The following is a 13249-nucleotide window of genomic DNA, read 5'->3' on the forward strand; positions in this document are numbered from 1 at the left end:
TATTAGTGGTTCACACAGTCTTTGTCATTCCAAGTGGGAATGAGAACAGAAACTTTTATTACACGCTTGATATCTCGACAGGAAAATTAGTCAGTGTCAGCTGAGTTTGATTTTTATTGAAAACAAATAATTGAAACTGAGCAGCAGAAATACAATATTACCATAAATCATAAAACGCACATCCGGCTCAATGTGGTATACTGTGGTTCTTCACTGTTAGTGACTTCTCCTACTGTGCAATGACTCCAAGCCAGTGTAACACAGTAGATGAATAATACCAGAGCTGAGAGAGACGATCCAGCTGTGCACCAGGCGAGCAGCAGCCGCACTGAATGAACAGCTTTACGCTAGATTCATTACCGCGTAATATTAAGTCTGTTAATGCTGAGCAGGATCGGTCAGATATCCTAAAAGTTTAATACTGCATGAAAGTTCCAGCATTGAATTTAAAATCAAAAGTCGATTTCTGGCTGGGTTAAATCCAGGACACTGCAGCGGTGGAAGTGGTATTTTTTGATTGAACAGCGTATTCTGGCACATTAACGCCTTCTCCACTGTCTCCCTCACATCTCCGGGACATCAAACGGGGGATTTTAAAGTCAGAGGTCGCCCTACACCTCTGGATGACAGAGAGCCAGACAGCAGGCTTCAGTGTATGAATGCAGGCCGTATCCTGTAAGGAGCTGGAAGACAGATGCTGAACGTACAGCGGGGAGGCAAAGCGGAGTCAGATGGGACAAACACTCTTTGATGAGCCGGGCTTGTCAGGGTCTAAGTCACGACTACACCAGGGTGGGGTGAGGGGAGATTGGGGGGGGCATTTAGGGGCCTCAGATTGGGCTGGGAAAATCAAAAGGTTCTTCCTGCTGCTGACTCTGATGGGACAATAACAGGGCACAAAAAAAGACTGATTAGTTGAGCTTAAAAAAGTATAAGCTGACTGGGGATGTGAAGTTTGAATAATGTACCGATTGATGTGTCTTTTGTTCATGAACTTTACAAAGAAACAGTTAGAGAATGAAATTCAAATCTGAACAAAAACAATGTCAAACACATATACATTCAAAATATTTAGGCTGACCAAATTGATTGTGTGAAATTGACCCAGAGTTAGTTATTATTTCAACCCTAACATTTCCTAAACTAGATTCCACTACAACATTAAGGATGTTTTCCACATTACCCCAAATGTATTGAGCACTGAAAAAAAGTGATACTATCAGAGCTGAAACTTAACTCTGTTGGAATAACTGTCTTCACGGTTCCTGCAAGGCCATGTTTATCACTATTACAGATTTAATTACTACTATTCACATTTATTCATCCATGAGTTGTTAGTTGATCTTTGAGAATGTTGGACAATGTGAACCATATTTCTGGTGTTTGGGGCACACGGAGGGGAAGTGTAACTCAATCACTCTTTTTTTTTTTCCCCTCCCTGTCCACATGACGAGGTGCCAGATGCGTGTCAGTGCTTTCAGACTTTATATATATCCCTCCCACATCCTCACACACACACACACACGCACACACACGCACACACGCATGCTAACAGACATGTATGCATGCGCACACCCACGTACATACATACTTATGAAACAAAAGAAGTCAAGTGCTCAGGCTGTAGTGCTGCGAGAAAACCTTCTTTGTCTTATTGTAAAACGCATAAGGGTATATCCATCTTTAGAGCATAAAAGTAAGCTGCAAAAGCCCTGACAGGATCCAAATACCCAGACAGCTGTGCCTCCCAGTAGTCACTTTTATTTTGAAACAGGCCCAGAGTATCAAAGGCCTTTGTCTTTAAGACTCTGCAATAAAAAAGCCTGAAAAAGGAACACAGGGTAGCAACACACATGCTGTTGTGTGATGTGGCACTCAGAAACACTCATTGAGAGACTGATGGATAATCAGGACAGAGGGTGGGGTGGGTGATGAGAGTCGGCTGAGATATTGGAGTCTCTCAGAGAGCTCACGGAGGGTAGATGATGCCCTCTACAGTAGACACTGGAGGGGCAGAAGAAGCAGGCCTTCTCACTGACTGCCTTCAGAGCAGCATCCATTCTGAATACTGGACATTTCAGATATAAAATCAAAGCATAAAATCATTTTTTATTCTTTTATCTGAATAGATTTTTCACTCAAGGTAGAAAGTTGTAATTAAGCAGGAGTGTAAAGGTGCAATTCAGGTTTTTTTAAGATAAGATTTTCATCAAAATGTGTTTTTGTTTGTTTTGACTTGTTTTTAAAAATGTTTAATTTGCAAGAAAATATTTTTGCATAACTTCTTTGGCAGTGGTGGAAGATGTATTCGGATGATTTATTTAAGTAAAAGTAGTTACACCACATTACAAATAAAAGTCCTGCATTTAAAATATATAAGCAAAAATACACAAGTTATTATCAACAAAATGTTTTAAAAGTAATGTACTTAGAAAGATGCCCCCTGTGAATGTTATAGTATTATATCATATTGGATTATTATAACTGGTGCATTAATGTAAAAGGAGAATTTTATTGTTGTAGTTGGTCCAGATGGAGCTAATTATAACTATTTTATACTACACTATTGGGTAGTTTAATATATAATGATGCATGATATGTTATAAACTGGTCATATGTTTTATGTGTTAAATCTTAATCTGCAAAAACTAACTACAGCTGCCATATAAATATGGTGGAGTAAAAAAAAATAGTTGTGGAGTAGAGGTATGAGGTAACATGGGATGGAAAGTTCAGGTACCTGGAATTTGTGCCTAAATACAGAAAATGTGCTTAAACACACTGCACTGTCATTTTGAGATATGCGTATGAAAGGTCGTGCGTAATTACACACTTTCGAAACGATCCAGGCGGGTCATCTTCTGACGCTCTTATGGGTAGTTTACATGTAATGAAATTACACCCATGTAATAATTTTAAGAAATTGTACGGACTGCAACTTATTGTGAAACAGGATTTTACATAACTGACTTTTTCAATAGTGCAGTCAGTTAGCAAGAAACGGCCACATGTTTGATGAACATAAATTTAAGCCCCGTGTTAAAGTAGAATACCTGTACACCTGCACAACAGCTCTCCCCTGCGACCGAGTGAAACTCTACTCCTGCGCCTCTACCTGACTCACCGCTCTCCGGTGACTCACTCACTCCTACCTTATGGAGTGTAACTCACTTCTCACCCGCGCTCGGCTCTCTGAACGCTGTCAGTGAGCCGCATATTGTCAGGATATAGTGGTAACACAACACGGACTGATGGACTGATGCGTGTACACTGACTGGAAATGACCACCTCCAGAGTTAGGAGCGCGCGGACGGTCCGGGAGAGCGGTAACATGTCGGTATGTACAGCAGGCTGTGTGAAAGTCTTCACTGTGAATAAAAGTAGAGATAAAAGGGGGTGAAACGCAGCCCAGTGTGTGTGTGTCCTGAAGGTATAGACGTTACACGGAGACCTGTCCGGTCGTCTATATAGGCGTGATAGATTATGGCTGAGGGAATGGATCTGACTCCAGACACCACGTGTTGGAGTCGCATCAGTGCAATAATTGCTGGGCGCTTGAGCTATATAAACCACAAAAAGCCTGAGCACGGGAAACCCCGACCTCCAAACACTAACCACATTTACGGCTTCAAAAAACGGGATTCGTTTTTCCGCCTCCTTCACCTCAACGGCGATGATTTTTTTTTCCAGATTCATCAACCTTTTTAACCCTATATACAAAACCTGCGGCTCGGCAGAGAGACTTTATGGAAAAATAAGTACAATGTGCAGGCGTCGCGGGGTTATAAATAGCTCTGTTAAGTATTGTTAAAGCTTATCCCTTTGACTTTGAAAACTTTTTTGTGTGTGTACATAGCCTGCGGGCTTTCAGAGAGTCTTTCAGTTTGGCACAAAGACTTCAATGACGCACCTGGAGCAGCGCTTTGACTTTGACTCACTCAAGGAAGACAGACAAAAACTTTTTTGAGCATCTGGGTCGGCTGTTCATTTTAGACCCGCTTCTGTTTTTTGTAACTCTATAGCCTATTACGCGCTCGGACATTTATTTGATGTTATTTATATCCACACATGAGCAGCTACGCCTGCGTTATGGCGCATGGACGCTTCCACCGAGAAGTTTGAAAAACAGAACTTGTCATTTAAAACATCATCAAGTTTTCAAGAGTTGTTTTTCTTGCCGGAGAAGTATATTTTATGTCGTTTGAAGGCGCCCACTAAAGTTTGTAGTGGAGAGGGTTTTGAAACGCGGTGTTCGCTCACCAAGTCCCATTTTCCATTGGCAGACGCGCTGAGGTTCAGCGAGCAGCGGCACACACTCTGAGTTTCTCTCCCTGAGTGTGTGAGAGAGAGAAAGAGAGAAAGACAGGAGCTGGAGAGTCTTTGGTGCCTTTTCTGATAATCCACGCTGTTGTGATGCGAATTCCCGTAGATCCCAGCGCCAGTCGGAGGTTCAGTCCGCCGTCCAGTAGCCTCCAGCCGGTCCCAGGGAAGATGAACGATGTGAGCTCTCCAGCCGGGCAGCCGGACGCAGCGGCGGCGGTGCCAAGACTGCGTCCCCACGAAAACCGCAGCATGGCCGAGATCATCGCCGACCACCCGGCCGAGTTGGTCCGGACCGACAGCCCCAACTTTCTCTGCTCGGTCCTGCCCTCCCACTGGCGGTGCAACAAGACGCTGCCTGTCGCCTTTAAGGTGAGTCCCGACTCAGTTATGTGTGGCTAAATGAAAAGGTGGGTAAACTGCGGTGTGAGTCGTCTTCAGTGTAACATAAACAACAACTAAAGTGAGCCAACTTATAATTTAAAAAAAGATTGAACCGAGCCTCTGTACAACTTAAATCCTTCTCATACTGTTTGATTCCATGAATTTCGGATTTATTTCCACATTTTATTATGTTTATTTTATTCCCTCTTTTCACATTTGACCTCTTATCGCCTGTAATTATCACAGTTTCTTAAAGACATATTGCGGTTTGTTGTTATTATAAATTTTAAATAGCAAAAATGACAGTCAAGCTGCAATGGGATACGGGAGTTTTTAATGTCACTTCACAAACAAAAATATATTCAGAAAATGCATTTTAAAATAAGAAAGCCTAAAGGAAAGGAGAGGTTTAAAAGGCCAGAAAAAAATGTTAAATACATCCAGAGTTAAAGGAAGGGAAGGAATCACATGTTCATATTGTTTCATTTTCACAGTTTGTATTCAAACAAAAACTACATTTTATTTATTGTCAATAATCAGTAATTGCCGTGAACTACAATATTGTGGCTCATTTAAAATCAGTGAATAATAAGGATGACACAATCAAAGCTTTGTTGATTAATTGCAATTTTCTATATTACGCAAGTATTTTCATATGTAAAAAAAAATATTTGAAAAATATATAACAGCATGTCACTACATATTGTTATTGAAACTATTACTGATGATTATACTACATTATTGTAATTAGTCTTTCCATTTTCTGCAGAACTTTTAATGAGCAGGCACTCAAAGACAGAAAAAGATATATTTTAAGATGCAGCAAAGATTAATGTTTATATATTATAGGCCTCTATAGGCTCCCATGATATTTCACAGGAAAGGCCCCATTAATTACTTGACAGATATTATTTAAAGGATGGATCAAAGACACTCTAGAGAGGAAATTTGTAGCTGTAGTACTGGCTCAAAATCAAATATGGCACATTTTAAAATATATGTGTTATTTAACTGTTCTTATTACTACGGCTCTGTAATTATTTCTGCTCTGTAGGCCCACTCATGCTCTTTTATCTGCATCCAGGAATCTAAATGATAACACGAGGTCTCACTGCTTTTGTTTTTAAGACTCTGCAAGCATTAAGTATTTGAGAAGTGATTCACATAATCACATTCATCATGATCAAACAGCTTTTGGAGAATGAAATTAGATCCATTTATCAACATCATTTGGTGGAGGATGGCATGATGTAAAACAAGTCTGTCACATTAGCTTGAAGAATTCTTTCACCAGTGAAACAGAGGGTGAAACTAATGTTTGATTTCCCTCAGCTTTTGGCTTTTAAACTAACAGAATTCTATTATTCAATTTTCTTCTATAATCATTCTTCTGATTTTCTTTAACTAAGAACAGAGAGAGAGGATTTGTTGTAGCATTTTGTGTGTGGAAGTTATATTTTACCAGCTTTTGGGCACAGGATGAGGAAGCAAAATGTGTGTATTCCTCCAGAACATTGATCGAGACAGTTTCTAAATTTCTGCCCTTTGACCTCTGTGCCTCCCGACAGGTGGTCGCCCTGGGAGACATACCTGACGGGACTGTTGTCACAGTAATGGCGGGGAATGATGAGAACTACTCCGCTGAGCTGCGGAATGCCTCAGGTGTGATGAAGAACCAGGTAGCGCGCTTCAACGACCTTCGCTTCGTGGGCCGCAGCGGCAGAGGTGAGGCCTGAAGCTCTCTGTGCTCCTCTGCCTGTACACTACTACTACTCAGTCTGAGCTATTAGGTTCAGTGGTGTGGATTAGTGGTCACATTCCCTACGTGGCAACCACATAATGATCTCTCTAACTCCGGGCTCGAATCCCACCGCCAGTCTCCTAAAGTCTGAGTGGTGAATCATGTTTCTGCCACTCTCTTTGCTTTAAAATGAAAGGCCTTTATTTAATTTTTTTTTAATCTTTTAACCCAGGGGAGACAGACAAACTTTGTAAACACCACTGTCTCCTGCCCTTTGGACAAAGATGGGATGTGTGTCAGTCGTGTGTTAGTCCAGCATTAGCTGCATAAGAAAGTGTTGACTTGATAACAAGGAATAAGTCTTTTTTTTATCCTTTCCTTAATGTTCACCTGACATGACCCAGCTCAGACCAGGCTTCTAAACATGGTGGGTGGGTGCTGCAGCCCCGCAGCTGATCACTCTGCATACATCCTCAGGCTGTTAGACTGAGGCAGAGGCGCACTGCTATTGGGTCAAATGGCATTCCCTGAATATTTGGCATCACTAAAGCGACTCTTTGCATCATTTATCATCTTGTGACTAAATCATTTTATTTATGATGTCAAATTTGGCTGCGGTCGTGCTCTGGCTCTTTTTTTGCCATTTCCAAACTTTCTGGAAATATTTTCATAGAGACTTTTATTTACTACAGGTCTCACAGAAAGTTGTCCCCTAAGATAAGTTGGTGGTGTTAAGAGCTGTCATCAGCTCTACCAGTAACTTTTCTTTTCAGTTTCCTTTTCTGTTGTAGCTGTCAAAAAGGCAGGAAGCAGTGGCGGTCAGGCGGGATGAAGGGTGACAGAGTATAGAGAGGAGAAGAGGCATGGTCTTTGGACCTGTTGCCACAGAGATCTTGCGGGCGTCCCTTCACTGTGACACAGAATCTAGTCACAGGAAGTGACATAGGAGCCAGGGGAGATCAGACTACGAGGTGTCTGAAATGAATACCCGGCAAAGACAGAGATAAGTACAAGCAGAGCGAACTGATAGGATGTTAGATAAAAGGCGTGTATAGAGAGTCGGGGAGAGTCAACAGAGTTGGACAAGGATTGATAGTTACAGGGCTGAAATGGTGCCACTGTATGATGACAGCATGGATGGATGGACAATTAACAGAGAGTAATCAGATACTGTTGATAACATTATTAGACTTAATAGTGTTAACATTAAGCCAAAATTAGATCGCAGGTAACATATGAAAGCGGCGATGATGGCAGGGAGCACAGGGAGGTGACGCACTAGGTGTCCCATTTTTATCGTAAATCACTAGCTCTGCTTCACCCACATGCCCCTCAAACCAGGTATGTGGGACACCTGTTGTATCTGTGATCTGCTATCTGCCTGACTTATCACTGCTTTGAAAGGCATGTTTATAGTGAGCTACAGCATGGAACGGAAGAGGGGAGGACACGCACTGGTAGATGGCTGCTACTGAATGGACAGCTGCTCCGATGAGTCGCTGCAGCTACCTGCCCCCCACTTCCTGTTTCCTGTGTGTTGTCATGGTTACGTGATGCGCCTGCATACCTCAGGCGTTAGTGCTGCTGCTGACTTGGCTGTTGTGCTCTGATTCATAGCATTCCTCGTGCATGCACATAGGAACATACGCACTTGCACAGACAGACACTCAACCCCAAGGCAGCAACTGCTGGGGATTATTGAGAAAGGAAGTGACTATTAAAATGCCTCTCGCCCACTCACACTGCATTAGACAGGGAGAAATTCGGGATAACAAGATACTGGCTCCTCCAGTCAATCTTCCATTTAGGCTCTGCCAAAGAACCTAAATAGACCCCCTCAAACATGTTGTCTGTCGTTAATCCGCTTAAAGTCGATTTTTCCCAGTTTGTATTGGCTATTATGTGATCACAACCACACTTGTGACTTAGGAATGGTTTAGCAATGAATGCAGGTCATTGTCTCTGCAGATGGCATGTCATTTGATGTTGTTTGATGTCACCACAGGCAAGAGCTTCACGCTGACAATCACAGTATTCACCAACCCACCACAAGTGGCCACTTACCACCGAGCCATAAAGGTCACCGTGGATGGACCACGTGAGCCCAGGAGTGAGTACAAATGCATGCACATACAGTATGGTACCATGCATAGAACATGTTAGTTGTTTTAGTTTGCCTTTAAATGGTTACACCAGTGAACTTATATAAAGTTTGGGGACTCATGAGTGACAGGCTAAAAAAAGAGTGGTTAAAATCAAAGCAGTAGAAGTCCTTTAAGTCCTTATTGTGGGTCAAGCTCCAGAAACACTGGATCCTACATTTCCCATAATGCACCACAATATTATCCTTCATTCAGCCCTTGTTGCCTCCTAAATGCCCATTTCAATCAAACCCCAAACCTCCAGATTGTAATGCAGGTTCAAACTTTAAGTCTCGAGCTCAAGCCAAGATAACCCTGATGACATCATCAGGGTAATTCTTCCACAGAGGAAATTATACAACTGTTTGTATCATAGACTGTTGCCTATTTAAAGATGGACGTCGCACATAGGTTTCTGAAGGGTGGTTTTGAACCGCGTGTGGGCTAAGGCACAGCTAATTAATTAGCTGACTTATTAGCCAGTTAATGAGCTAAGCTAATGAGTCAGGTTTATTGAGCGCAGACAGTGACACCTGCTTATTAGTGCTAACATATAAATTACATACAACTTATTACATTACATTACATTAGTAAAGTAATGTTTGACCTGCTGCCTAACAGACAGCTAGCAGCACCCACCTGTCACTCAAAGCGGCCACACCCTCAATTATGCATAACTTTAGCCTTTTATTTATTAATTTAAATGAGTGAGTTATATAAAAGTTGTCATGAAGGGGGAAATTAGGTATACAGACCAAAACCGTTTTTTGTCCTCGGCTGTAAACATGTTTTTTTCTGCTGTAAAGTCAGGCACTTTAACATGTCTATGGGGATTGACTTTTGGAGTCCGCCTCAAGTGGCCATTTGAGGAACTGCAGTTTTTGGCATTTCTGTTTTGGCTTCATTTTTCAGGTTACTGCTTGGTTTGTACAGACTAAATTGTGCTCCTAAACTTGCCCCTTAAACTAATGTGTGGGTGTGGCTGACTGTGCGAGTGGCCAATGGCAGCAAATACCTAGCTAAAATGGAGACAGAGTAATAAAACAGGTTAATTAACAAAACCAAAAAATAGTTTTACTGGAAAAAGTTCTGATTGTGTTAATTAGCAATCAGCTGGCTTCTAATTAAGTTGACCTGTGAGAAAGCGGTTCAGCCTCCCATGTGACGGCTTGAGAGAAAGAAGAGAAATAAAAAGTGAGGCAGAATATTCCTGAGAGGGTACACTGGGTAGCAGAGTGCTAGCATCAGCTCATTTTAATGGGCCATATAAAAACAACTGAGGAGGAAAAAAAACTTTACTATAGCCGTCAGTGCCAACTGGTCTGGCATGCAGCTGTTTCCCCAACCCTCCTCCCTATTCATAAAAAAAAAAAAAAAAAAAAAAAAAAAAAAACATATTCTCATCTCATGGCGTCTCAGTGAACAATATCACATCACAAACAACCCACCACCCACCCGCTGGCCCCGTCACATATGGCACCAGGACGCACAGAGACACAGAGGAGCCGGGAGACAGAAGGATTAGTACCACCATCAGTCTCTGTTGTAGGAAACCTGCCCGTGGTGCCAAAAAACGCCTCACACAATCGACATTCAGCGCTCATCAACACGCACCCTGAAACAAAGGCACATGCTTGTCCTCAAAAGCACATGTACTCAGTCACACCCACTTTTTCCCCTTCATCCCTCCCTGCTCTCCAGCCATCTTGTTTGATCAAAAGCATTTCCTGTGCATCTGCTGTCCCCCATCAGATGACTTTCAAACAAGTCCTGTTGCTTGGTGGCGAGCAGATGGGAGTTGGAGTAGAATTTGTTTAGAAAAGCCAAAGTTTGGTCTCAACAAAGTTGCAGTCTTAAGATTCGTGTCAAAAAAGCCTTAATGGAGACGTGGACATAAGTGAAGTTCGACTGAGACACTGAATAAGACAAAGGCAGCACTACCTGATGCCAGGTGAAGGGAAGAGACTTAACACTTTCACCTATTGTTCTTCCCTTGTAATTGCTCAGTTTGTGGTATGAGAGAAAGCTTTAAAGTTGAAGTTTGCATGTTCTAACTTAAGTCTCATCACAGTAATTTAAGCAATAAATACTATGTCATCATACGTAACCCCTGAACTTCTTTACTTTGCCGTTAAGTGGTCAGAATTGCAGCACCGGTGTAATTTACCCAAAAACTACAGCCAGAACACGTCTCTCTCTCAGGGGTCATTAAGCCGAGGTCGGAGGGTGGCAAAACACACATGTGCCCTCTCAACCACACCTCCCCTCCTCCGGGTTTCAGCACGGAGAGACTCACAGAGCTGAGAGCACCGGCTGTCTCCAAAACTGTGATTCTATCTGTGAACGCTTCATTGACACATGGGGGGGCTTTGTCGGCCATTACAGCTCTATTTTGTGTTAAACGAGTGGGTAATTAGGAGGCCTGTGGTACACTGGGCCCCTACAGGGAGCGGTCCACACAGAGAAAGAACAGTAGGCTGTCTTAAAGTTGACATACACTGGCACTCAATGGCCCTGCTCTTTAAAAGCACTGTGTTGTTTGTGGAAAATAAGGTGACAATAACACTATGAATTGAATTTTAAACTGTCAGCCCTTGCTCCCTGTTACTGTGACTTGCCTGGTTGTGGGTGTCTCATTCAGGAAGGACATTTTGTGTCAGCGTGTTTGATAAGCCTTATGGTAGCCATATGAGTCTTCCTGAGGGATGTCATTTCCCCAGCGGTTCCTCATCTAATATCAGTGGGGGGAATAAAGAAGGACCACCCATGAATGAAGGGAGCTCATATCTCTGAACTGTGGCGCTGAGCTTTAGCTAATTAATTGGGTGGTTAGAGTGACGAATATCAGTGAGGCCTAGTTTAAAGATCTGTGGTATGATTTTCCTTAGAGGTTTATAGTGGGTGCATATGTGTGTGTGCGAGTATGGTAAGTGGTTAGTCAGGTCCCTCTGGCCACTGTGTTATTAGCGGCAGGCTAACTTGGTTTCTGTGGCTCGCATTGTGCTTAATCGTTTGACAGCTCTTGGTTACCCTGTGGTTTGCCACTGTACCAACAACTCAACAACTGTGTTTGTACATGTATGTGTCTGTGTGTGTTCATGCATATAGGAATGTGCATGTGTGTTTGTTCATGTAGATATGATTACAGATGCATGTATGGCTGTCCTTTAGTGCCTGTGTCTGCATGTGTGCACCCACATGACAATGTTTTTAGAGAGAGAGAGTGTGTGTTATGGGTGTCATTAGTCTCGTGTCTAGTGTAGCCACAGTGCTGATTTGGAGCAGAGCTAATAGGCCTCATTAAATGTCATTTTGAGCTAATAGACAGGGAGTGGTTGTTTAAACCAATATGCTTTTATAGGTGGTTCTGTCTCCTTTCAGCTGCTCCTGACGGTGGCTGCAGCCAGCTGAGACAAACTTCCTGAGTGATAATAGCTGAGCCATAATAACACAATATACAAGGCTTTCTGTCCAAACCCACTGTTCTCATTATAGTTAATTGATGACAGACAAACATAGGAGGTGACAAAAACCATTATGGCGTCACACATACTGTGTCTTGCTGTGGCATATTGCAGTGGTTACTGTGCATAACCGGGCGTGTGTGTGTGAGACGTGTGTGTGTTATGCGTCAGTGGTGGAGGTTAGCGGTCAGGCCCGTCTCTGCTCTCTGGCGTTTGAAGCCTCTGGGTCTGGGGGTTCTGGGCTCGGAGACGGGGTCGTGTTTTGGTTCAGTTTTGGTCAGGGTGTTAACAAGTCTGGTGAAGAGGCCCTGGTTACTTACAGGCCTGCAGACAATATTAGTGGTTCAGAAGACCTGTCTGCCAAGCCAACTCTTCCAGCGACACACACATAGTCACACTCACATATGCACACAATATTTATGCAGCTCTCTATCTCTATACATTCACATTGATAGCTGTCATAATAATAGTAACTTAATATGTGTGCAAATGTGCATAGATAAAGATTTTTTTTAAAACAACATAGAGACAAAAGGGAAAAATAAAATAATGTAAACTCAAGTAAGGAATTACAGTGGCTAATATCAGGCTAGAAATTATGAACATGGAAATGCATGCAAAGTGACTTGACATAGAAGTGGCAAACCTAAATTGCTCCAGCAAGTAATTTCAAAGCAGCAAAAGCTCTGTTGCGTCTAGTTACTAACCTGGACCTTGGAACAGCCAGGACACTGTTGCCAGAGGTCCTCAGGTTGGTCCAGCTCACAAGGGGTCAGGAGGTGACGAATGTATTTTGGGCCTAGACCTAATTTAACTTTGAATGTAACAAGTAAAATTTTGACATCAGCTCTGAAATTAACTCATAGTGAATGGAGGCTAAGATAGGGGTGGTGTGATCACACTTCCCTGAATTTATTAAAAGCATTGCTGCCAATTTTGGACAGGCTACAATTGAGAGAGACGGCTAAACTGAGTTAAAGTAGTTCTGTTGGGATGAATCAAAAGCAGTGGATAACTTTCTCCAAGTCAGAAGAGGACAGAAAAGAAGGACTTTTTTGCTTTAACATCAAAGGGGGATTTCTAGCCACAGGTTTAATACATAATTAGGGACTGCCAAGATTGTTAAGCACTGAGGGAAGATTGGAGGACCAAAATAAAATTATCTATAAAATTGGACATCCGGTGCTTAATCTCATGAA

At 42.4% G+C, this 13249-nt stretch overlaps 1 protein-coding gene across 4 annotated transcripts in view; it reads left to right on the top strand.

Moving 5' to 3' along the window:
- runx2b (RUNX family transcription factor 2b) overlaps window positions 1-13249 on the top strand; it is a 42035-nt gene that overhangs the window by 14208 nt on the left and 14578 nt on the right. For 3 of the 4 annotated variants that reach the window (XM_023430244.2, XM_023430241.2, XM_023430242.2), the window contains 3 exons: window positions 4430-4692; window positions 6273-6429; window positions 8451-8555. In XM_023430244.2, the coding sequence (XP_023286012.1) occupies window positions 4430-4692; window positions 6273-6429; window positions 8451-8555 (525 nt within the window). Of the gene's footprint in view, window positions 1-3138; window positions 3338-4429; window positions 4693-6272; window positions 6430-8450; window positions 8556-13249 lie in introns of those variants that run through there. The other variant, XM_023430243.2, reaches the window with a different exon arrangement.

The sequence above is a fragment of the Seriola lalandi genome, unplaced genomic scaffold, assembly GCF_002814215.2.
Source record: "Seriola lalandi dorsalis isolate HSWRI2012SDOR001 ecotype SW California unplaced genomic scaffold, Sedor1 jcf7180002054901, whole genome shotgun sequence".
Taxonomy (NCBI): domain Eukaryota; kingdom Metazoa; phylum Chordata; class Actinopteri; order Carangiformes; family Carangidae; genus Seriola; species Seriola lalandi.